Source organism: Equus caballus, chromosome 7, assembly GCF_041296265.1.
Source record: "Equus caballus isolate H_3958 breed thoroughbred chromosome 7, TB-T2T, whole genome shotgun sequence".
Classification (NCBI taxonomy): domain Eukaryota; kingdom Metazoa; phylum Chordata; class Mammalia; order Perissodactyla; family Equidae; genus Equus; species Equus caballus.
Window position 1 is genome coordinate 82857655 of NC_091690.1, and position 21681 is coordinate 82879335.

At 52.7% G+C, this 21681-nt stretch overlaps 1 protein-coding gene and 1 long non-coding RNA gene across 8 annotated transcripts in view; one reads left to right on the forward strand and one right to left on the reverse strand.

The window, feature by feature from the left end:
• GALNT18 (polypeptide N-acetylgalactosaminyltransferase 18) overlaps positions 1 to 21681 on the reverse strand; it is a 351794-nt gene that overhangs the window by 174392 nt on the left and 155721 nt on the right. For all 6 annotated transcript variants that reach the window (XM_023646043.2, XM_001501162.7, XM_023646045.2 and 3 more), the window contains exon 2: positions 8569 to 8761. In XM_023646043.2, coding sequence (XP_023501811.2) covers positions 8569 to 8761 — 193 coding nt within the window. The remainder of the gene's footprint in view (positions 1 to 8568; positions 8762 to 21681) is intronic.
• LOC138925047 (uncharacterized) lies at positions 4496 to 8122 on the forward strand. Of its 2 annotated transcripts, none has more exons than XR_011440706.1 (3): positions 4496 to 4867; positions 6459 to 6571; positions 6660 to 8116. It is a non-coding gene; the product is annotated as an uncharacterized lncRNA (long non-coding RNA). The 2 variants fall into 2 exon arrangements; XR_011440705.1 differs by having other exon boundaries at positions 4673 to 4867; positions 6803 to 8122.

Here is a 21681-nt window from a genome sequence, read left to right on the forward strand (position 1 = left end):
ATCTGAGGAGCAGAGTAGAACAAAACTATCACCTCCTTTTTAAAAGACATTATACCTCTATTAATATAGCTCAAGATTAAATTACCTCCAAGAACAACCATGACACTATTGACCCATAATAAGCTTAACATTAACTAAGAACCAGAAGTATTTTCCCAGAGTGCTTTAGTTAAGCAGTATTTCCCCTGAACTGTGTTTATGCAGTTAGCATTTTCAGTGCAAGAGCAGAATCATTACTAAGGGTGTTTATTTTCCCCCTTTGTCCTGAGCCTGCCCTCCTGGAGGACACATCTCCCACAGACCTCTCGGTCAGCTCCATAGAGCCAAGATCCCAAACTAGTAAAGCTCACTGGGCAGGGCAGGGCGAGGGTCAGATAGCGTCCCAGGGACACAAGAGCCAGGTAAAAATATTGGCTCTGCCACATACGACCTGTGGGACTTGAACAAATTTCTTAACCGTGCAAATATTCAGCATTCTCCTAAATAAAATGGAAATAATAATAACTACTTCCGGAAGAGGTGAGGGTCAAGTTAAATGAGAAAATGCACGTTGATCAGTATCTGCAACTGCAACATAGGACGTGAGCAAGTGGCGGTTCTTGGTGGAAACAATTAGCCCCTGGGAGCACCTCCCAGATGGTCCAGCAATCATGAACCCAGCTGCTCCACCTGGGGCCAGCCACCCCCCCCACCCCCTCCCCAGGACCAGCTACATATTTGTAGGGCCCAGTGGAAAAGGGAAATATGGTGGCCCCTGTTCAAAAATGATCAAGAATTCTAATACAGCGGCAGCAGAGCATTAAACCAAGCCCAGAGCCCTCCAGTCTCTTGGGATCCTGTGTAACAGGCAAGCACACTGCATCAGTTTCCAAATACTAATATTGCCGCTGTAAGAAATTACTGCAAACTTGGTGGCTTAAAACAACACGGTTCACTACGTCACAGTTCTGTGGGTTGGAAGTCTGACCTGGGTCTCACTGAGCTAAAATCAAGGTGTTGGTAGGCCTGCGTTCCTTTCTGGAGGCCAGAGGTGATAACCTGTTTTCTTGCCTTTTCCAGTATCTTAAGGCTGCCACATGCCTTGGCTTATGGCTCCTCCATCTTCAAAGCCAGTGATGTCTGGTTGAGTCCTTTTCATACTGCAGTCTCTGGCTCTGACTCCTCTGCCTGGCTCTTCCATTTTCAAATGCCTGCGTGATGGGGCCGGGCCAGTGGTGCAGCGGTTAAGTGCACAAGTTCCTCTTCAGCGGCCCGGGGTTCGCTGGTTCAGATCTCGGGGGCAGACATGGCACCACGTGACAAGCCATGCTGTGGTAGGTGTCCCACATATAAAGTAGAGGAAGATGGGCACAGATGTTAGCTCAGGACCAATTTTCCCCAGGGGAAAAAAAAAGCCTTGGTGATGACATTGGGTCCAGCTAGATAATCCAGCATAATCTCCTTATTTTAAAGTCAGCTGATTAGCAACCTTAGTTCCATCTGCAACCTTGATCCTCTTTTGCCATGTGCCATACCATATTCATTGATGGGTTCCAGGAATTAGGACATGGACATCCTTGGGAGGCCATTATTCTGCCCACCACACACACCCTTGAAGCCAGCCCTACTGGCCTCCAGAGTTCAGAGATCTCAGATGTGTGTCTAGAGTCTACACCGTTAAGACCCCACGGCTTTTAATCCATACACACAAGCCTGTGGCCACACCCACAATGGCGGCAGCAAATGACCACAGCCGTCTTAGACAGACTCTAACCTGCTCCAAGGGCAGCCAAGCCCCTAGCTCCAGGTTGCGTCCTCTCTCTGCTGTAATCCTGTCCTGGACCCTTCCACTTTGATGTTCCAGCAAGATTGCTCCAGCTCAGGACCCAGGGCTCTTTTGTGAGTGGGTGTGTGGACCTGTCCCAGTTGCTCCCAACTGGAACTCCTGGGAGTTGCTCTTCGACTGCAGAAAATAGTCTAATCCCCTTCACCAACCCCTGGTGCCTCAGCCTCAGGCCCTAGCCCACCAGTCAACCTGAGAGCCATTCCACTCCCGTGGGGAGGGAGGAACCTGGACCTCCAGGGATGCTTGAGAGAAAGATGACATCATTACTGACCAGGCTCAGGAGCATCTGAGGATCTGCCAGCCAAAGGCAGGAAGCAGCACCTGCCCGAGGCTCTGCCCTGAGCTACCTCGGAGGCGGGCCACGGGGTTGCCATGGCAACGTGACAGCCCTGAAGCTGGAGACTGGAAACCTCCCTTCTACCCACAGCCAAATGCCCACTAGATCAGGTGCCCGTCCCTTACACTTTCCCCGGGCTCCTGTTTGGAAATAGCAACCACTGCCTGCAGAAAAGAATGCACCATGAAACCGCTGTTGTGGGGCAGGCTGGCGGGCACCCACATGCCACCTGCCCTACCCGCTGTCACTGGGGTTGGAGGCCTACCCTTACCTTCCTGCCTGCAGCTGGTGAGCCTGCTTTAACGCCCCATGGTCCTTCTTCCCCGCAATCACAACTCACCTTCTCAATGACCCCCAAAAGATGTCGCCTCCAGCCTCCCTCTCCATCTTGCAGGCAAAGGACTGCCCTGATCTCTTTCCCACACCCTCATTGTTCAAAAAATGGATGTTTAACTTACATGCAGTAAGATGCACAGCTCTCAAGTGTATAGTTTGATGAGTTTTGACAAATGTACATACCTATGTGGTTCACACCCCAAACAAGACTTGTTGTTTTCTCTTTGGCCCCTGGTAGGTTATTTCAGAGCCTACAGACAAGGAGGAGGAGGGTAGACACGGGGAGGCAGGAGCAAGCACACAGAGAAAGCCACAGGAACATCTGCAGCTTACATCTGGGGATGTGTGCGATGGAGCAAAGTCCAGCCAGGCTGAGGCAGCCTTTCTCCCCTTCCATCCTGAGACCCAGGTGTCTGTCCAACCCAGGAAGCAAGAAGGCAAACCCCTACCCAAACATGGCCAAGGCCCCTCATGGGCGAGGTCCAGGAGGACCACTCAAAGAGGCGGCAATGTTTTGTTTCCCTGGGTCTTTCCAGCTGGATGGCCAAGGGGCCTGCTCTGCTCCTGTTCCAATGATGCAGAGAAAATGAACGACATTTTGATTTCTCCAAAAGCCAGGGCCCTAATGCCCAGAGGAAGTTTGTCCTCTCTCTGCACAGACCACAGAGCCCAGACGAGGCTAATGCAACTGCCACCCTTCTGGCTTCCACGGCCCCCCTTCCCCAGGGGAGGGTGTCACACTGGGAAAGGGAGGCCCCTTGCAGACGCCGCTCTCCAGGTCCTGCCACCCTACCACAGAGGCCACAGGACAGGGCTTCTGTGGGCCAAGCCCTGCCTCTGACATACCAGAAACCTGCCAGGAGGACTCCTCCCCACGGAGGCCAGGAGATGGCCAGCAAGTTTCCTGACCACCTGCCTTCCCTCCCACCACCTTCTACTCCCGTTTCCCTTGATAGTGAAGCTCCTTGAGGTTTCTGTCTAGTGCTTTAGTGGGTGCCTGGCATATCCTTGGTGCTCAATAAATGTTTGTTGGATGAATAAATGAATGAAGCCTAGCAACCAGTTGGACGGACCTTTTTCCTTCTGGTTACATCTTGTCCTGTGTATAAGGCTCTGAGCACAATTCAGTCCTCTCTCAGCCAGCTGACAAGGTGGGTCAAATTACATCTTTCAGCACTGAGAAAGAAGGAGACAAAATAAGGGACTGGCCAGAGGTGATGGGAGAGAGGGCAGGGCAGGATTCGGAACACCCGCTTTCTGGTCCAGGAATGAAGCCAAGCATAACGTCAGGGTTAGAACGTGGAAGAGCAAAGCCAAGAATACAAAGAGCAAAGTGCAGAATCCAAGGACGTCTCCAGGGGCAGAAGTCTCCAAGGGCGAACAGGAGGTGACAGGAGGAAGAAGCACAGGGGCTGGGACTGAAGCCAGAGGCACCTGGCGCGATGCTTCCAGAGACTGTCCTCGGGGTGGGCCTTGCTCTCCAGATGCCGCCCGCACCCCCACCCACCCTGCTCCAAATCCCAACTTGTCTTGCCCTTGATAACAGGTTCGAGTTTCACTAAAACAATTTTCCCAACACTGAGAGGCAGACCGTCCTAACGGAACAGCTCAGGGCAACCCACTGTGAAAGCAGGCCCTTCGTCCCCATTAGAGCAACATAAATTGACACCTCGAGGCACTGAGCACAGTGGCAGCTACCAATACAAATTCCATTGCCAGATTGCCTGGGTTCAAACCACACAGCTCTGCCACTAGTGACTTTGGGCAGATCATACAATCTCTCTGTGCCCCAGTTCTCTTTTCTGTAAAATGGAAACTAATAATAACACTGTGAAATAGTAAGAAAGACATATATCAGTTTCTGCCCCTGGTTCTTGCTACTATTTGGTCTTTGTTCTCAGTTCCTGACACGGAGATCCTATAACCCTTGTCACTTCGTGAGTGAAAGGAGCGTCTGACACAGAGTTCCTAAATCCCTCGGAACTTCCTGGGTGATGGGAGTGCCTTTTGTTCTAATGAGGTGACTCCCATGAGCTCCTGGATGGGGGCTGGTCACCAGAAAGACCACGCCAAGACGAGAAGCTTGGAACTTTCAGTCCTATGCCCACTCCTCTGGAGAGAGGGGAGGGGCTGGAAAATGAGTTAATAATTGATCAAGCCCACGTGATAAAGCCGCCACAAAAACTCCTGAGGCACAGGAATCAGAGAGCTTTGGGGTTGGTGAACACACCCAGGTGCTGGGAGACTGGTACAGCCCACCTCTACGGGGCAGAAGCTTCTGTGCTGGGGACCCTCCCAGACCTCGCCCTACGTATCTCTTCATCTGGTGGTTCGGCTGTACCCTTTATTACATCCTTTATGAGAAACTGGTAAGTGTGTTTCCCTGAGTCCTGTGCCATTCTAGAAAATGATTAAATCTGAGGAGGGGCCATGGGAACCCTGATTAATAGCCAGTTGGTCAGAAGCACAGGTGACACCCTGGGACTTGTGACTGGCATCTGAAGTGGGGGCAGTCTTGTGGGACTGAGCCCTTAGCTTGTGGGATCTGATGCTGACTCCCGATAGATCGCATCAAAACTGAAATGCATTGCAGGACACCCAGCAGATGTCACAGAATTGGTTGGTGTGGGGAAAACCCCTCACATCAGTGTCAGAAGCATTGTGAGCACGTGAGTAAAGGAAAACGGCACGTTTTCCCTAGACAAGAACATACTCCAAAATGTTACTGTGAGGGGTCAACAAGTTAATATAAACAAAGTGTCAAACGTGTCCCTGAAAACATGGCTCCTGCTATATAAATGTTTGTCAGTGTAATTTGGAATAGGATGATAGTAAAGATATTGAAAAGATGTTTCCAAAAGGAGTTAAACAGAAGCCAAGCAATGACCTTGTTACAAGGCACGCATGTTTTTAGGGAAATTGACAGAGAGGCCCTGTTGGACCTCAACACAGACTTGTTTCCAGTGGTCCACCAACAGCTCTCCAGTCTTGGGTGCGTGTCTGGCATGAGAGCTAAAGCAGAGCTGCACAGAGCCTTCCACGGCCATGAGCAAAAAGAAACCCCATTGTTAAGCCATTGCAGGAAGCCCTGGTGGAGGAGTGAGACGGCGCAGCTTGGCCTTTTATCAGAGATTCCATTTTTCTGTCTATAAAAAGCAGTTGACAGGGGCCAGCCCATTGGCATAGTGGTTACGTTCCTGCACTCCGCTACTGCAGCCCAGGGTTTGCAGGTTTGGATCCCAGCTGTGGACCTAGGCACCGCCTGCTCATCAAGCCGTGCTGCGGCAGCATCCCACATACAAACTAGAGGAAGACTGGCACAGTTGTTAGCTCAGGGTCAATCTTCCTCAAGCAAAAAGAGGAAGACTGGTAACAGATATTAGCTCAGGGCCAATCTTCCTCACCAAAAAAAAAAACCAAACAAGTGGCTCACAGAAATCACCTTGCCCCACAGGGGAGGTGTGGAAGCTCCACAAGCTGTAAAGCTCTGCGCAGAGGGAAGGTCTTTCTGTTATGACTTTACTTCTCTCCAGCAGCTCAGGAGGAAGCTGCAGGATTCAGCCCACCTGGAGTCCTTGAGAGACCCTTTCTCAGTAAACGCAGGAAATCCAGGCTGGGCTGCTTCCGAAACGTGCTCCCCTTGGGGCATGATCACTGGGGACCCTGCTCTTCTGAGAAAGGCTACACAGCCTCTGGCCCCTCCACCCCCCAACTTCCTGTTCCTTTCTTGTGGACTCAGGAAGGAATGGCCGCACGCAGGGCACCCCTCTCAATGAAGGGTGAGGGGGCTCCAGCGTCAGCCAGCTCTCAGCTAGTCTCGTGCACAGTTGAAGCAAACCCAGCTGTGGGCTGCTGTTGAAGGCCAGAATCTGGCATCTGGATACATGGGTTCGAGTCTCAGCTGGCTACTTATCCAACTGCATGACCTCAGATCTCACACTCGCTCTTTCTGCCCCTCAGTTTCCTCGACTCTGAATAGGACTGCACGGTGGCGTGGGCCAGATGGAAAGGGCGTTCTCAACAAGTCAAGCCCAGTGTAAAGACCAGGGGTTGCTCTCACCGAGCTGCAATGGGTAAGACCCACCCTTTCCTTGGCTTCCTTCTCATTTCCCCTTTTATTGGAACAAAGATGTATTGAGCCGGTCCTGTGTTTTGCACCAGAGCTGCTGCAAAATCTGCAGTTCCTGTGCTGCCAAGGTCACGGCCGAGGCCCCTGCAGGAGTTCTGGGGCCCCAACTCCTCTTGAAGACCCTTTCTCCAGAGCCTCTAGGATCTGCCCACCTCTGACCTGCTTCTCCCCCCAGGAGTGGTCACTGCAGCTCCCCCAGAGGGCTGTGGCACTAGGTTGAAGTCACCTTCAGGATGGTCCCAGAATCCACGCCTCTATGAGCACCTGCCACCTGCCGTCACGGTCCGAGCCACCACCACCTCTCGCCTAGACACGCAGACGCCTCCTCTCTGGCCTCTCTGCTTCCACCCTGGCCCCTTCAGTCCTCAATGCGGTAGCCAGAGGGGCCTTTGAAAACGGCCATTGGAGCATATCACTATCTGCTCAGCTCTTGCCCTGGATGCCCAGCTCGCAGAGGAAAAGCCACGTGCCTTGCAGTGGTGTGCAGAGCCCCTCTCTGCACTTCTCAACCTCACCGCACGCCCGCAGCACCTGAGTGCCGATCCTGAGTGCCACCTCCAGAAACTCTCACCCAATGAGTCTGGGTGCAGCCCTAGCATTAGGATTATCTTAAAGCTTCCGGATGAGTCGAATGTGCAGCCAAGTTTGGGAACCACTGCCCTACTTGATCTGCTTCCTGTTGCCCCTCTGACCTCATCTCCAACTACTGCCTTCTTGCTTGCTTTGTTCTAGCCACACGGGCCTCCTGCCTCTTCTTCAAACATGCCACGCCTGCTTCCACCTCGGGACCTTTGCACTTGCTGGTCCCTCTGTCTAGAAAGGTTTTCCCCTGGGTATCCACATGGCTTGCTTCCTCATATCCTCTAGGTCTTTGCTCAGATGCCACCTTCTCAGTGGGGCCTTCTCTGACCACCTCATTAAAAGTTACAATCCCTCCTCCTCTTCCAGGCTGTTCCTATCCCCCTCTCCTACTCTACATTTCTCCGTAGTACTTACCAACATCCAACCCACTACGTATTTGACTTTTTTGTTTTGTTTATTATCTCTCCCTGTCCAATTCAAATGCACGCTCCATGAGGGCAAGGATTCCTGTCTGTTGTGTTCGCTGCTCCATCCCTGAGCCTAGACTATGCCACTCTCTCCCCTTCTAGATCCTCAGCTGTCCTTTCATCCCAGAGCCCAGCCAGATTCCCCGGGCCGGGAAAAACCATTCCTGATTATACCACATACAGCAGGTGCTCAATAAATGTTCATGGACCTGAACTGAACTCTCCTCCCTAAAAGAACAGAGCTTCCAAACCCAGCAGCCAGCTCTTTCCTGAAACTCCAGGTATAAGCTCACTGTGGTTTGCAGCTTCAGGAAAATTTTAAAATAAGGAGAAAGTGGGGAAAAGAAGGTGTGGGGGGAGCTCATGAAGTTAATGAGATCTTCTCAGCTGTGGTACGTGCCCACATTTTTAATCATTAGGGGTAATAAAAACTCTAACTGAACCTTAAAGGAACATCTTCTGTAACAAAGAGAGAAGTCAAGACAGACTTCTCTGTCGGGTGTAATGACTTGTTAGCCCCCGAAGATGGATGTACTTTAAAAAACTAATTTACAGGAAAAAAATAATTGTTCATAAAAATGCAACAAATTGGGTTAAAATGACTTATTAACAGGAATGCCAGATGATTCCAGGGCCCTTAAGGAGTAAATTAGGTTATTAATCCTCCAAATTTCTAATGGAAGAAAGCTTTCTCCTGCTGAGCAGATGGAGAAACTGAGGCTGCGGGGGGGACCGTTTCTTGCTCAGTGAAGGCCGAGCGGACAGACCCTGGCTGAAGCAGGAGAGGGACCCAGGAGTCCAGACGCCCAGTCCTGGCTCTGTCCCCAGCACTGTGGGGACCCCCTCTCCCCAGGGGCAGGTCGACAAGGGTCCAGCCACTGCTTCTGCTCACCCGCTGGGTCTGAGGTCAGGCAGGGGCCGGTCGAGGGGCAGGCGGTCACTGAGGTAGGCGTTGTAGCCGTAGTACTGGAACTGCTTCAGGGCCACGCGCCGGCCTTCAGGGCTCAGCTCCCGGCCCCAGTGTGCAAACAGGGAGGAGTCTGTGAAGGGCTCGGCCTCTCCCTCCTCGGGCTTGGCGGGGGCCTCTGGAGAAAGAAGGGACAAGGAGACAGCGGGTCAGAGTGCACCCCTCCATATGCCATGACAACCCCTTTCCCTTCCTCACCATCGATCGCCTTGGGTAGAACAATCTTATCCCCATCTTTGGGGGCAGGAGGAGGGGAGAGTGGGATCTTCTCACTTCTTCAAACTCGTCTATCCAGCCATTCATCCATTCGTCCACCCAACAACCACTAGGCACAAGGAACATAGGAATACACCCGACAGGGTCTGCCGAGAAGCTGATGGATGTGACCTTGATGCCCGTGGCTTCACGTCAGCGCTCCCTCCTTTCCCAGTCTGCCTTCCCACCGGAGGTGCTGGCCCCAGCCCTCAAACGGGGCTTCTGCTTCTCTCTCCCCAGACTGCACCCCCAAGCCCTGCCAGGCCTGAGCCTGCTCCACACCAGGGGCCCCAGCTGGGGTCCAGCCCCTGCCCAGTTCTTGCCAGCCCACCTCCCTCTCCACTGTCCGGTCCCGCTGTGAGTTGCCTGGCCCACCAGTGGACATTTACTTCGCTGTGAGGACCCCCTGCCAGACTGCTTCCCAGGCTTCCAGTCTCCGCCCACCAGATACAGGGGGCAGCCACACCCTTCTGAGCCCGCCATGCATGCTGCGCACTGCACCGCTGGCAGACTGTGTGGGGGCAGCCCCCGACCAGGCAAGGAGAGCTCATGGCTTCCTTGGGACTTACCAGGAAAACAGGGCAAGCAGAGGCTTTGGATTATGGACACAGATTCAAATCCCTGCTCCACCATTCAGTGGCTGCCTGACCACAAGCAAACACTCAACCTCTCTAGGCCTCGATTTCCCCACCTGTATGTGGGATAGTAATGTCCGCCCAACCACCTCTGGGATCCGTGAGGATTACACAAAATAATGTATAAAAAGCACTTAGACCAGCATATGTCTCAGAATAAGAATACAATAAATGGGAACTAGGGTGGTCACAGCGAAGGAAGCCTGACAGGTCATTTAAGTCTCTCTTTTATGGGACAAGAGCTAGGTCTGGCCAGGACACAGGCTGACCGGCCGGGGCTCTGGAATTCATTCTCAGGGACAGGTAGTCAGGTAAGCCATTCAAGGTCAGCAATCAGAGAACTTGGGCAGAGACTCCAGGCCCACCGATGGCGCCTTCCCGGCTTGTAAATATGATGCACGTAAGAGACGGAGCCAGGAGCCTGGAATGGGACAGAGACTGGAAGGAAGCAGAAACAGGTCAGCAACAGGAGAGGCAGGCTTGAGACACTGCCAATGTCCCCTCAGCTGTGTATATGAAGCCAGAGGGTGCATGGCACACCTACACCAGGTAACTTAAAGATACAGACTGGAGACAGGCAAGGGCTAGGGTTCCAGGGTCAAGGTTGGGGCTCTCAGAGCTACAGACCACAGCTCTCACTAGACCTCCTCCTCGGGGTCTCTCATAAGAGCCAGTCTGGGAGAGGCAGGGAGGCCTTCCACAGGAGGAAGCCCCGTCACAGGAGGTGAATGAAGGTGTCATGGAGAGAAGGGGACTTTCACAGCTCCCTGCAAATTAGAGAGCCCAGGGGCAGAGCAAACACGTCTATGCTGGAGACCTCAGCGAGAGACGCCACGAGACGTACAAATGGAGCTGGATGCACAGGGGCCAGGTGAACACACACGAGCGCCTCTCCTCTCCAGGCCGTGTCTTGGGGACACACCCAATTGGAGATGCATGCTCCTCCTGGGACAACTGTCACAGCTGGCACCCGCTGAGTGCTTACCGTGAGCCCGGCTCTGCTGTGAGCGTTTCTCCCATATCCATTCATCTCACCATGTGAGGTGGGAACTGTTAGCGTCTCTATTTTACAGATAATGAAAATGAGGCACAGAGAGGATAAGAAACTTGCCCAGTTTCACTCAGAAGGAAGTACAGTACCTGACATACAAGTCCAAGTCTGTTTCCAAGGCAGGGGTCCTAACTGCTACACTACACTGCCTCTACATGGCATTGGGCTGAGACACACGAGAATCCCAAAGATGAATATGGCATATTGTCTCGGTTACCAATTCTCCTTAGAGATATGGAAGGAAATGCAGATACATTAAACAGATTAGGATATATTAAGAAGTCAAGTGCAAACTATGCGTGCCTTTCTACGACAAAGCAAGAGCTTTTAGGACTGTCGTGGCTGCCCAAAGCTCCATCCCGGAGCTCAGGGCACGCTTGTCTTCCCCTAGCAGGCGTATCTGAAGGCGAGCACAGGACTTGCATGATCTTGAAGGTCCTTGTTATCTCTGAAAAGATGTATGACTCATTCATTTGGAATGGGGAGTAGTAAAAGTCTAACTCAGTGAACCAACCGAATCATATAATATTTAACAGAAATGGAGTTTTACTGCTCTCACATACCTCAATGTGTATTACCAAGTAAAATGAGATCAGGTAATGAAAAAAATTATGATTCACAATTAGGCCTGTGTTGCATAATAATGTGTTCTAAACAAATGACAGTCCTGAGTTCCACCCCATGCTCCCACCTCTTTACTCAGTGTGGCTACGAATAACCCTGAAACCAGTGGGTCCTGAACGCTGAGTCAGGGCCCCGAAGAGGGAAGAAGTGCTATTTGTTGAATTCCTGCCGAGGGTCAAGCACCGACGTCTTTGCCCAAGGTTATCTCTGTCTTGCTCAGGGATGTGGGCTCCACGAGGGCAGGACAACATCAGTCTTGTTCCCCGCTGTATCCTCGGCTCCCAGCCCAGCATGCAACTCTTATGAGGGGCTCAATATATCACTTTAAAATAAATTAATTCATAAGTAACCCACAGTGTTAGTTATTAGGCACAAGGAAACCAAAGATGGAAAAGTTAAATGATTAATCCAAGGTCACCTAATTCGTCAGGAGCATTGAAGAAAGGTTGGGCTTCCCCAAACCCCACATTCTTTCCTCTGCACCACGAGTGGCAAACTATGTTCTGGGGGCCAAATCTGGCCCACGGACTATTTTGTAACTAAAACTTTATTGGAACACAGTCTCATCCATTTGCCTACATATTATCTAAGGCTGCTTCAGAGCTACACGGGCAGAGTTGAGTCAATGGGACAGAGACCATATAGGCCCACAAAGCCGAAAATACTATCTGGCCCTTTACTAAAAAGTGTGCTGACTCCCGGCTCTACATCTAACATCTTTCAGGTAAGGAGACCTTGCTTGTGATAACTCCATTTTTCTTTCCTTTCCAAAAGACTAGTTAAGAGCACTGGCTGGAGACAGAATCCTGGGTTCTACCGGTTACCAGGTTAGTCTAGCTTATCCTATACATCAGTTTCCTCATCTGGAAAATGGGGTTCATAATAATAGTACCTTCTTCATAGAACATTTGTGAGTATTCAATGAAGTGGTCCACATAAGGAACTTAGCAGTGTCTGCACATAATAGACGTGAGCTGCAAAGGAGCCAGGAACCCCGCAGCCCTCTCAGGGCGCTTTTCCACTGACACTTCTTGAACTCAAACAGGGAAGAGGAATGGCCCTGTCTTGAGGTCCCCAACCCCAGAAGATGCTGCTGTCTAGCCCCCAGACAAGGGGTCTCCATGTTCACAGATAAGTAGCCTGCCCTTAACTGGTCCTACACCCACCTCCCTTTGCTGTCCAGTAAGAAAGCAGAACCATATGGTCGTGAGCAAAGGAGGACCATCTTTGACATAGTTGGGGTGACAGGTAAAGAAGCCTCAGGGAAGTGCCTTGGCTGGGCCCTCTGCAGGGGCCCAGGGGTGTCTGGACACAGCTGGTGATGGGCCAGACCCATGGACGTCCCTCACCCTGGGATGAGGCGCCTCCCAGGAGCGGACTTGGGCTGTGGCCTCCTGCCGGAGTTCAGACCTACTTGGACACGTGTGCCCAGCGGAGGGGGTGACTCAAGAGAAGCGTATCTCCAGGGGGCTGAGGGCTCCCCAAGGGAGAGCTCGTTCGCAGCAGAGATAGCACAGGGCCCAGGGAACTCAGCGGGCAGCCCAGCCGGAGGCTGTCACACCAGCCCATTCCTGCCTATCCCTGGCCACTCGTCTGCATCCTGGGGAGAAACAGGCCAGAGGGAGAATTGAATGGCCCTTTTACCAGACAGCCACACGCGTGGGGCCCAAGGGGCACCTGCGCAATGCACAGGCTGGGAGGCAACCTCCACCTTCCTGACTCATCGGGAATGAATTGGGCAGGAGGGGAGCTCCCAGTGGGGCCTGAGGAGACCCACAGGCCGGAGGAGACACTACCATGTTGTGCCCCTCTGCATGGACCCCCGATGGCCGACTGTCTCCCTCAGCATAAAAGTCAGAGTCTCTACTAATGCCTACGAGGCCCCTGGTGATCGGGACCCCGCAGTCCCCAGAGCTCACCCCCACCACTGCGCCCTGGTTTTCTCCAGTCCAGCACACCAGCAAGCCTCAGCCACCCCAGGCACATCTCACCCCAGTGCCTCTGCTCTTGTGCCTCTCTCCACGCCCCCTGGCCCACTCCCCCCACTTGATTTATGTCTTCACTCAAAAGTCACTTTCTCAGCAAAGCCTGTCCCAATCATTCACTGCCCTCTCCTGCATTTCCTCTGCGCCCACGGAGCCCTTCTTCCATTTACTGCTGTTTCCCCCCAACTAGACTGGAATGTGAGCCCCATGAGGCCAGAGATTTGCTTTGTTCTCTGCTGACCCCTCTGTGCTTAGAAGAGTGTCTGGCACCTGGCAGGTGCTCAGTGAGTATCAGTAAAAGGAACATATAGGGCAGCAGCAGCAGGTCAGGGTGGGTCAGTACCTCCCCAGCCTTCTAGGGACTCCCAAAACCCTCCAGAGGGAGTTGAAAGGGGACTGGGGCCCTGTGTCAGCGAGTAGGAGCAGGACGCCAGAGAAGGCACAGCCAGGGCGAATTCCAGCCGTATGCGTTTCATTTCCTCCCTAGTTCACTTATGCAAAATGATATGAAACTAACAGGACGCTCTTAGAAGCTTCTGAGGCAGTTCCATGGAGCGCAGCCACTGGCAGACAACCTCCACCCCCATCGCAGGGCTCCTTGTAAACCTCTTATATCAGAGAATTACCCAGCATCTCTCCTAAGCATCCGGAAGAGGACTGCACAGAGGAGCTGCCCGGAAAGTGTGGGGGAGAAGGCAGATGAGGAGGGACGGAGGGAGGGAGGGAGGGAGGGAAGGCTGTGTCTGTTTCTTGCCTCCCTCCCTCTTTCTACTCTCACCAGGAAGGGCTCAGAATCAGAAAAAGCCATGAATGCTCCAAACATCTCTCTTCCCAGAAACCCAGGTGCAGCGAGCGGGGAGGCGGGTAGACCCAGAGTCTCCAGAAAACTGACCCATGATGCCTTCGGGGAGTCTGACCCAAGCCACAGAGCCCCAGAGGGCCTGAGAGTCAGGCCCTTACTTCCCTAAAGCTCCTGCAGACACACAGATGCCCGGCCTTCCTCTTGAGCTCCCTCCGGGCTCAGCCTCCAAGGGGCTTGCTACAGAAATCCTCATCACCAAACCCAGAGGGAGAATCCCCCAAGAGGATCCTAACACTCCACCCTTGAAGAGAAAAGGCACATTTGATAGGCCCGTGCAAAGCATGATGTTTCTGACGTCAACGGGCAAAGAGACTGACTTCTTCCACATCCTTGACATCTCCCAGAGAAACCAGCCTTCCCTTTGGGGTGCCCCACCTCTGGGGGCCCAAGGAGCAGCCATTTCGCTCACCCCCCAGAATGCCCTTCCAGGCCAGCATCTGGGAGCTGCTGCTCAGCCAGCTGTATTCAGAGGGGCCCCTCATGGCTGCACTTCTCTCCTTGCTGGGCCTTGGGACTCACTGTCAGCCCTGCCCCAAAGAGAGCTGACTCCTTTTATCAGACAATCACCGAATGCTGAAGCAAGTTTATTCTGCACCAGGCCTATTGCTGGGTATTGGAAATATAAAGATTACTGGGACTTGGTGCCTGTCCTCATGCAGTCTCCAGTCTAGTGGAAAGGCAGATGTATAGAGAATGCGATCAAAATGCTTGGGTCGAGGGTGTATAAAATGCCACTGTGTCATTGAAGAGGGAGGGGGGACACGCAGGGAAGGCTTCCTAAAGGAGGGGACGCTTGAGGGAGACCATGACGAGCAAGTGAGATCCATAACTCATTCCAGAGGAAGGCACCCCAAGGGCAGGACCAACAAGAGCAAAGATGCAGAAACAGGAGAGACCACGGTGTGGGGCTCAAGGCCTCTGGACAGATGGCTACAGAGCTAAAACCAGAGAACAAGAACCAGAGCTACCAAGGTCTCAGCAGGTCTGGGATGGCCAGTGGATGAGGAAGAAAGAACCACAATGGAGACGGCAAGTCTGAAAGGCACCAGATTGGCCACATCACTTGGAAATAGTTTATGAACCTACAAGCACATATGCCAAAGCCCAACATGGTAACCATCACCAAAGGAACTGTCCAAAGCGGCAGAGTGCATTACTGGAGGTCCAGTGAGGAGGAAACTGCAGGCCAGTCTTGGCTGTCTACTGCAAAACCTTTGCCCCTGGAGCTGATTGCCTCATGCACCACCCCAATTCCACTCCACTGCCCCTGCCAGGTGGTGAGGCCAGGCCACCACAGCGGCCCTGTGATGTGGGTTCCATCATAGATAAGAGGAAACTGCTGCTCAGAGACATTAAAGGACTTGTTGCTGAAGTCATGCTCCTCCTGAGCACAGCCCCATTGCCTTGTCATGGGCTGAAACACATTGTCTGGCTTGAGGCCCAGAGACACTTCAGGCTCCGGAGGCCGCTCAGTTGGTCTGCACTGGTTCATAGCAGTTGTTAAATTGCTGAAATATTTTCACAGCCCTGGGAAACAGCTCCTGCTCTGAGTCCCTCCAGGTGGCCCTGTATCCCAGCTGCTCTGGCTCTTTTCTGGAATGCTCCAGACCTTTCTACTAGCCAGCAACCAAAAGGCATAGGCCTGGCCCGGCGGGCGCCCCAGGACTCTGCTCCATGCAGTGGCCAGCATTCATGCAAATTGGTTAGTGCTTGTGCCTTGCTGGTTGATATTAAGTAGAGTGTGAGGATCAATTGCTCAAGCTCTTCCTAGGAGGCCCCAGTGAATAAGAATTGTGGGTTTCTGGAGACCTTTCACTCAGTTCATCTGCTTCTCCATGTTAATGCCCAGTCCTCATTGTGCATGAGCCGTTTTCCAGAAAGTTCTGTCAGGGATCAGGGGCATCCAGAAAATGCCACAATATGGTCTCAGAGATACGCCCACGGTGCCTGACACGCAGCCCACTAATGAGCGTGGAGAATTACAGATAGGCGTCCTGACAGCCTCTATCCTAATCCTAATTCACGGAGACAGGAGGGAAGTGGGGCAGGAAAGCAGCTTGCGAAGCTTTCAGCAATTAGTGCAACAAAAGCCGCAGCTCTGAGCACCGTGCACAGGCTCGCGGGCCAGGCACGAGGCGCATGTCTGGAGACCCTGCCAAGGCTTGGAGTCTCCTGAAGCCGCTGATGTCGAAAGCGGGAGGAACACCTGCGCGAGGGCGGCTGCTGTGGTGACAGCCCGGCGAGGGCTCGCCCAGCAGCGTCTGCCCCAGGGTCTTGGCGGTGGCGAGACTGCCCAGTGGAGTGGAAAGAAAATGAGTTTTGGAGTGAAACAGACATGAAAATGCCGCCCCACCCTGTCCACTCCTGACTGCCTGTCCTGCCCGGGACCCCGTTCCTGGAGATCCCCATCTTTTGAAGCTAAGCCGTTTTGCCAGCTCCTGCCCTGCACATTAGTGGCAACTCTGAGGCGCTGGTGGCTTTTTGGAGGAGCTGTAGGAGAGGCTGTGGCCCTCTCCCTAACCGAGAACTCAGCACCCATCTCTGCTCCTTGGACTTTAGGATGGATCCTACTACAGCCATAGAAGGGGTCACATTGCACACTTGCCGCTGGAGGTCTAAGCGGTTGGGGCTCCCGCCTTGCCGTTGGGCAGCAACCCCTACCTAGCCTGTTGCTCAAGCTGGACTGTGTGCTGCTTGGAAGTGGTGGTTCTGCTTCTGGTCCCTCGGTTTGGACACCTTCAGGGATATTTTCCCGGGAAAGCGGTGGAGGCTTCTTGGTTCCTGGTTTTATTCAGTTGACTGTGTGTCCCCCTCCAGAATGAAGCTTTGAGGGTGGCTGGGGAGGGGGCCTAGCTTCTGCCCTGCAGCCAGTCCTATAGCCGCTGCTATTTCTGCTTCTGCCCTCAGGCCGTGCTCGAAGCTGAAGCTTTGGGTGTTTGGTGATGAGATCCAGAATGCAGTGAGGAGGAAGCGGGGAGAAAGACAGGCAGGCCTGTGTCCCAGGTAACCACCGGCCGGCGCGGGCGCTGGGGCCTGCGTGTGAGTTCATGGGGGGACAGGCACACGGTCCTGTCTCCTGGTCCTTCTGAGTGCTCTGGGGACCCCCTCTCTCCCCACTCCTGGGTCTGCTATTCACTCTCTCTGGACAAGACCCACAGCCAGGCCCTTCAAGCCTCCAATTCCTTCACTTGTGAAATGGGAACAGACTGTCAGGCCGCTACAGAGAGTGGCCGTGAAGTCAGCTCTTGTAAGGATGAAGGCTAAGCATTAAACAACAGAGTGAGCATTGCTGAATATCCCTGATAAGAATTCTCAAAGGATGCTTCCTTTTCTTCCACTCCTTTTATTTTTTTAACAGCTTTATTGGGGTGTAATTTACATACCATAAAATTCACACCTTTCAAATGTACAATTCAACTATTTTTAGAAAACTTTTCTTCTACTCTTAGAATGCCTTGTTGCATGCTTTATTTGGGGTTAAACAGAAAAGGGGTAGGTTCAGCCCCAGTGGCCTAGTGGTTAAGTTCTGCAAGCTCCACTTTGGCAGCCTGGGTTTGGTTGCCGGGGGGCAGACCTACACCACTCATCTCTCAGTAGCCATGCTGTTGTGGCTGCTCACATACAAAAAGCAGAGGAAGACTGGCAATAGTTCTTAGCTCAGGGCAAATCTTCCTCAGCAAAAAAAAAAAGGGGGGGGGCTAGTAGAATGTCCAGAAATGTACATTTCTCTTGTTGCCTTTCAGTAAACTCTTGCCTGCTGGCTTCCCGCTGGTGAGCAGTCACCATTATTCCCACTAAAGAGCTTGGGTCTCGCTGCATTTGCAGAGCATCAAAGCCCACTCATCCAGCACTGCTGATGAGGCAGGATTCACACCATCACACAGGGACTGGTTGCATCCTGAAGGCAGGCCAGCCCTGGCTGCCTTCAGCTGGCCTCCTGCTGTGCCGGCTCCACAGCAGGGACGTGTGTCTTCCCTCCCTCCTCTTCAACATCCAGTCCCAGGGCCCAAAGCCCAGCCTTTGTGTCTGGTCCCAGCCAAAGCGAGGCACTGAGAGCCTGTGGGAAGCAGGCTGACCAGAGAGGCGGCCTCAGCGGACACTCACTTCCACCCCCGGGTGAACACCCGGCCCCTGAGCCTCTGTTTCTCTGCTATAAGATAGAGCCAGTGTTTGAGTTTTACTTGGGAGAAAAGGAAGCCTTTAGCACATCACTGTGGTGCTTTTCTTGTACCTTGCAAGGCGAGACATTATGCCTCCCCTTGTAATTGGGCTCCCAGGGAAAATTTTCAGATTTTTAAAACACCCTTTGATGTTCTAAGAGTCCTAACAATAAGTCAACAAACTATTCTGTTGAGTTGAGGGCCTCCCCTCTTCTCTGCTTCTCGAGGAGCATTAGAACATGAGCTGAAGGTCTTTTGCCAGCAGCCCCCACAGTCAGGCTTTCTCTTCCAGGAATCCTCAGAATCGCTAAGAGAAAGCAGTGGAATCTGACAGCAAAGGGCTTGGAAGGACGGAGCCCTGACAGTCTCATGTCCCACACCAGTGGAATCCTCTGTGCAATGACTTTATTCACTGCGGCAAAGGTGAGTCCAGGAGAGCTTCCTCTGGCCCCTGAGGAGCATCATGGGGAGGAAGAGAGGCTTCTTCAGGATGCCTCTTTCCAAGGAGGGCCAGGGCCTGCACTGCCAAGGGCAGCCTCCTGCAGGGGCTCCGGGGTCAGTTCCGCCCTTGACCTGCTGTGTGACCTTTTCAAGCTCTTGAACCTCTCTGGACCTCAGCTTGCACATCTGTTTAACGGGGACAATAATATCCACCTCTAGGTTATTGCAAAGATTAAGTGAAGTGGTGGACGTCAGGAAGGCGCTTAGCCAACCATCAGATGTGGTCAATGGATCAGTTTCCGGCTGCTGCTGTAACAAATTGCCATAAATTCAGGGTATGCAGACCACACAGATTCATTATCTTGCAGTTCCAGAGGTCAGGAGCCTGGGAGGGTCTCCCTGAGCTCAAATCAAGGTGTTGGCAGGTCTGCATTCTTTCCTGGAGATTCTAGAAGAGAATCCATTTCCCTGCATTTTGAATCCTTGAATTCTCCTTCCAGCTTCTAGAGGCCACCTGCCTTCCTTGGCTCATGGCCCTTGTCCTCCACGGTCAACGCCAACCACAGCAGGTTGAGTCCTTTTCACGTGGCATCCCTCTGACCTCCCCTTTGGATCCCCTCTTCCCCTTCTAAGGACCCTGCAATCACTCGGACCCACCTGGATAATCCAGGACAATCTCCCCATTTTAAGGTCAGCTGAGTAACACCCCTACATCTGCATCTGCAGCCTCACTTCCCCATTGCCGTGTAAGGTAACACTCACAGGTTCCAGAAGTTAGGATGTGCACATCTTTGCAGGACCATGATTCTGCCTAGCCCCGTAAGAGTTCAATCCTTGGGGGTTTTGCCAAAAGGAGATCCTAATCCTTGGCTCTCCAGGTTGTAGCAAGGCAAAGGGTCGATGGCTACCATTTGCTGAGAACCGACCATGCGCCAGCACTGCCCTCACACAGTCGCTCTCTCATTCCGACCTTCACGGAGACTGCATGGGGGGATATGCCCAGCACCATCAGGGCAGGGTGCCAGCCAGATTCTCCAAAGGAGCAGGTGCATGTGAGGGCAGCAGGTGGCCATGAGACGTGAAGGGTCCTCAACTCTGACCTTGAAGCCACCTTGACCCTGCCTCTCTCATGCACCAGCTAATGAAAAACAAAGAACCCAGGACAGGGCAAGGCAGGTACCGCGGCAATCGCCCTCCTGCCCCTGCGTCTTCCTCACTAGCTCCGAGTGAACCGTCCCGGTTTCCCACTGGCTGATGGCCACTGGCTACTGACCACTGGCCCTGTCTCCCGCCATTATGCTTTGGATTGAGGGTCGGCATTGGGCTACCCAAAACTCTGGCTTTCAAACCTCCCTAAAGCTGCAGTCCTACTGTTTTGGGGGGTTTCTCATCTGAGAATCTGATGAAAGCTGTGACTACTCCCCAGAAAAATGTGCACTGGTGCGTGCATAGAACAACCTGCATTCAATTTCACGGGCATCCTGAGCAGTCATGAGTACGATATAAAGCAGGCTGGCAAACCCTTCTATAAGAGACCAGTAGTGAATACTCTAGGCTTGCTGTTCAGGTCTCAGTCACAAATACTCTGCTGTTGTATCGTGAAAGATACTACCGACAATATGCAAATGAGTGGGTGCCGCTGTCTTCCAAGGGAAGTGTTTCTAGAACAGGCAGCAGGTCAGGTTTGGCCCAGGGGCTGTAGTTTGCTGACTGCTGGTGAAGGAGTAGCACAGACTGTGGATCCTGGCTGCTCCGTCTACCAGATGGAGGAGTCTTAACTGCTCTGTGCCTCAGTTTCCCCCACTTGTAAATGGTGATAACAATGCCTACCTCATAGGGTTACAGTAAAGAATATAGGAGTGAATCATGTCCAGCACTCAGCAGTGCCTGGCACCTAGAAAGCTCCATGAAAGTGTGAGCTAGGATCTGCCTGCTGGTCCAGAGCCTCTGCCTCCAGGATGCTAGCTTTGATACTCCTCTCTGCCTCGATCCACTGAGGACCCACTCTGAGCCCCTGGTCTTGGCCTCATGCGACATAAGCCTAGTCCATCAGGCTGGGGCCAAGGGAAGCCTAATTCAGCCCCAGCCGGGTGGGACAAAAGGCACTTATGATTCTGGATGTTCAAGTCACTGAGACCAGGACCTTGGGCAAGGCTGGGGACACAGCAATCAGGCCCCATGCCCTGGAGGGGCTGGCAAGGGTTAGGGAAGACAGCCCAGCCAGTGGGCTAGGATTCAGGAAGGGTAACAAACTCATGCAAGGAACTAGAGAACGAGTCAGGGGTCTAGGGAGAACCACAGTCGTTTCCATCTGGGCTGACGTGGCAGGCAAGGAACAGGAAGTCATCTGACCCTGCAAGCCCACTCCTGATATCGCAGGACAGCCTCTCGCAGCCAGACGAATCCCACACCACTCCTGCCTGGCTGGGACTGCCATGTCCTCGCCCGCCTGCCCAGGGGGGGTTCTGGGCCTCGGTGTAGCAGAGCTCATGCTGAGACGGCAGGGCAGGTGCGGGCAGCCAGAGCTCAGCATGTGCACACACTCATGCAAATGGAACGGGCTTGATTAGAAATTATGCAGAATGAAAGCTGCCATTAAAGGTCCAAGTTTTTATGCTCCAAGCCAACCATATTAAAGAACATGAGAAAAACTCATTTTAGAGAGTGACAAATGTACGTATCTTAGGAACCAGGATTTAGAGGGGCCATTATGTGCTACTTTAAAACAACCCTTTAAACCTAGAATTCTGCCTAGGAGATATAATGAACTCTGAAGCACAGGCCGTCATTTTTTTCCCCAAGAGCTGACAGCCTGGAGCTGAGCACCCGACTTCTAAATATACACCTCACTGTTCACACATAAAACACAGTGTTTCCAAGCATCAATTTCTTGGAATGAACTAGCTGACCAGCTAGTTCATCTAACATTGATGTTAGGGTGGCATGCTTCTCCTGGCACAGATGCACAGATGGGAACAGCTGGGCTCGGCAAGGAGAAAGAAATGTGGCCCTTTACAGGAGGACA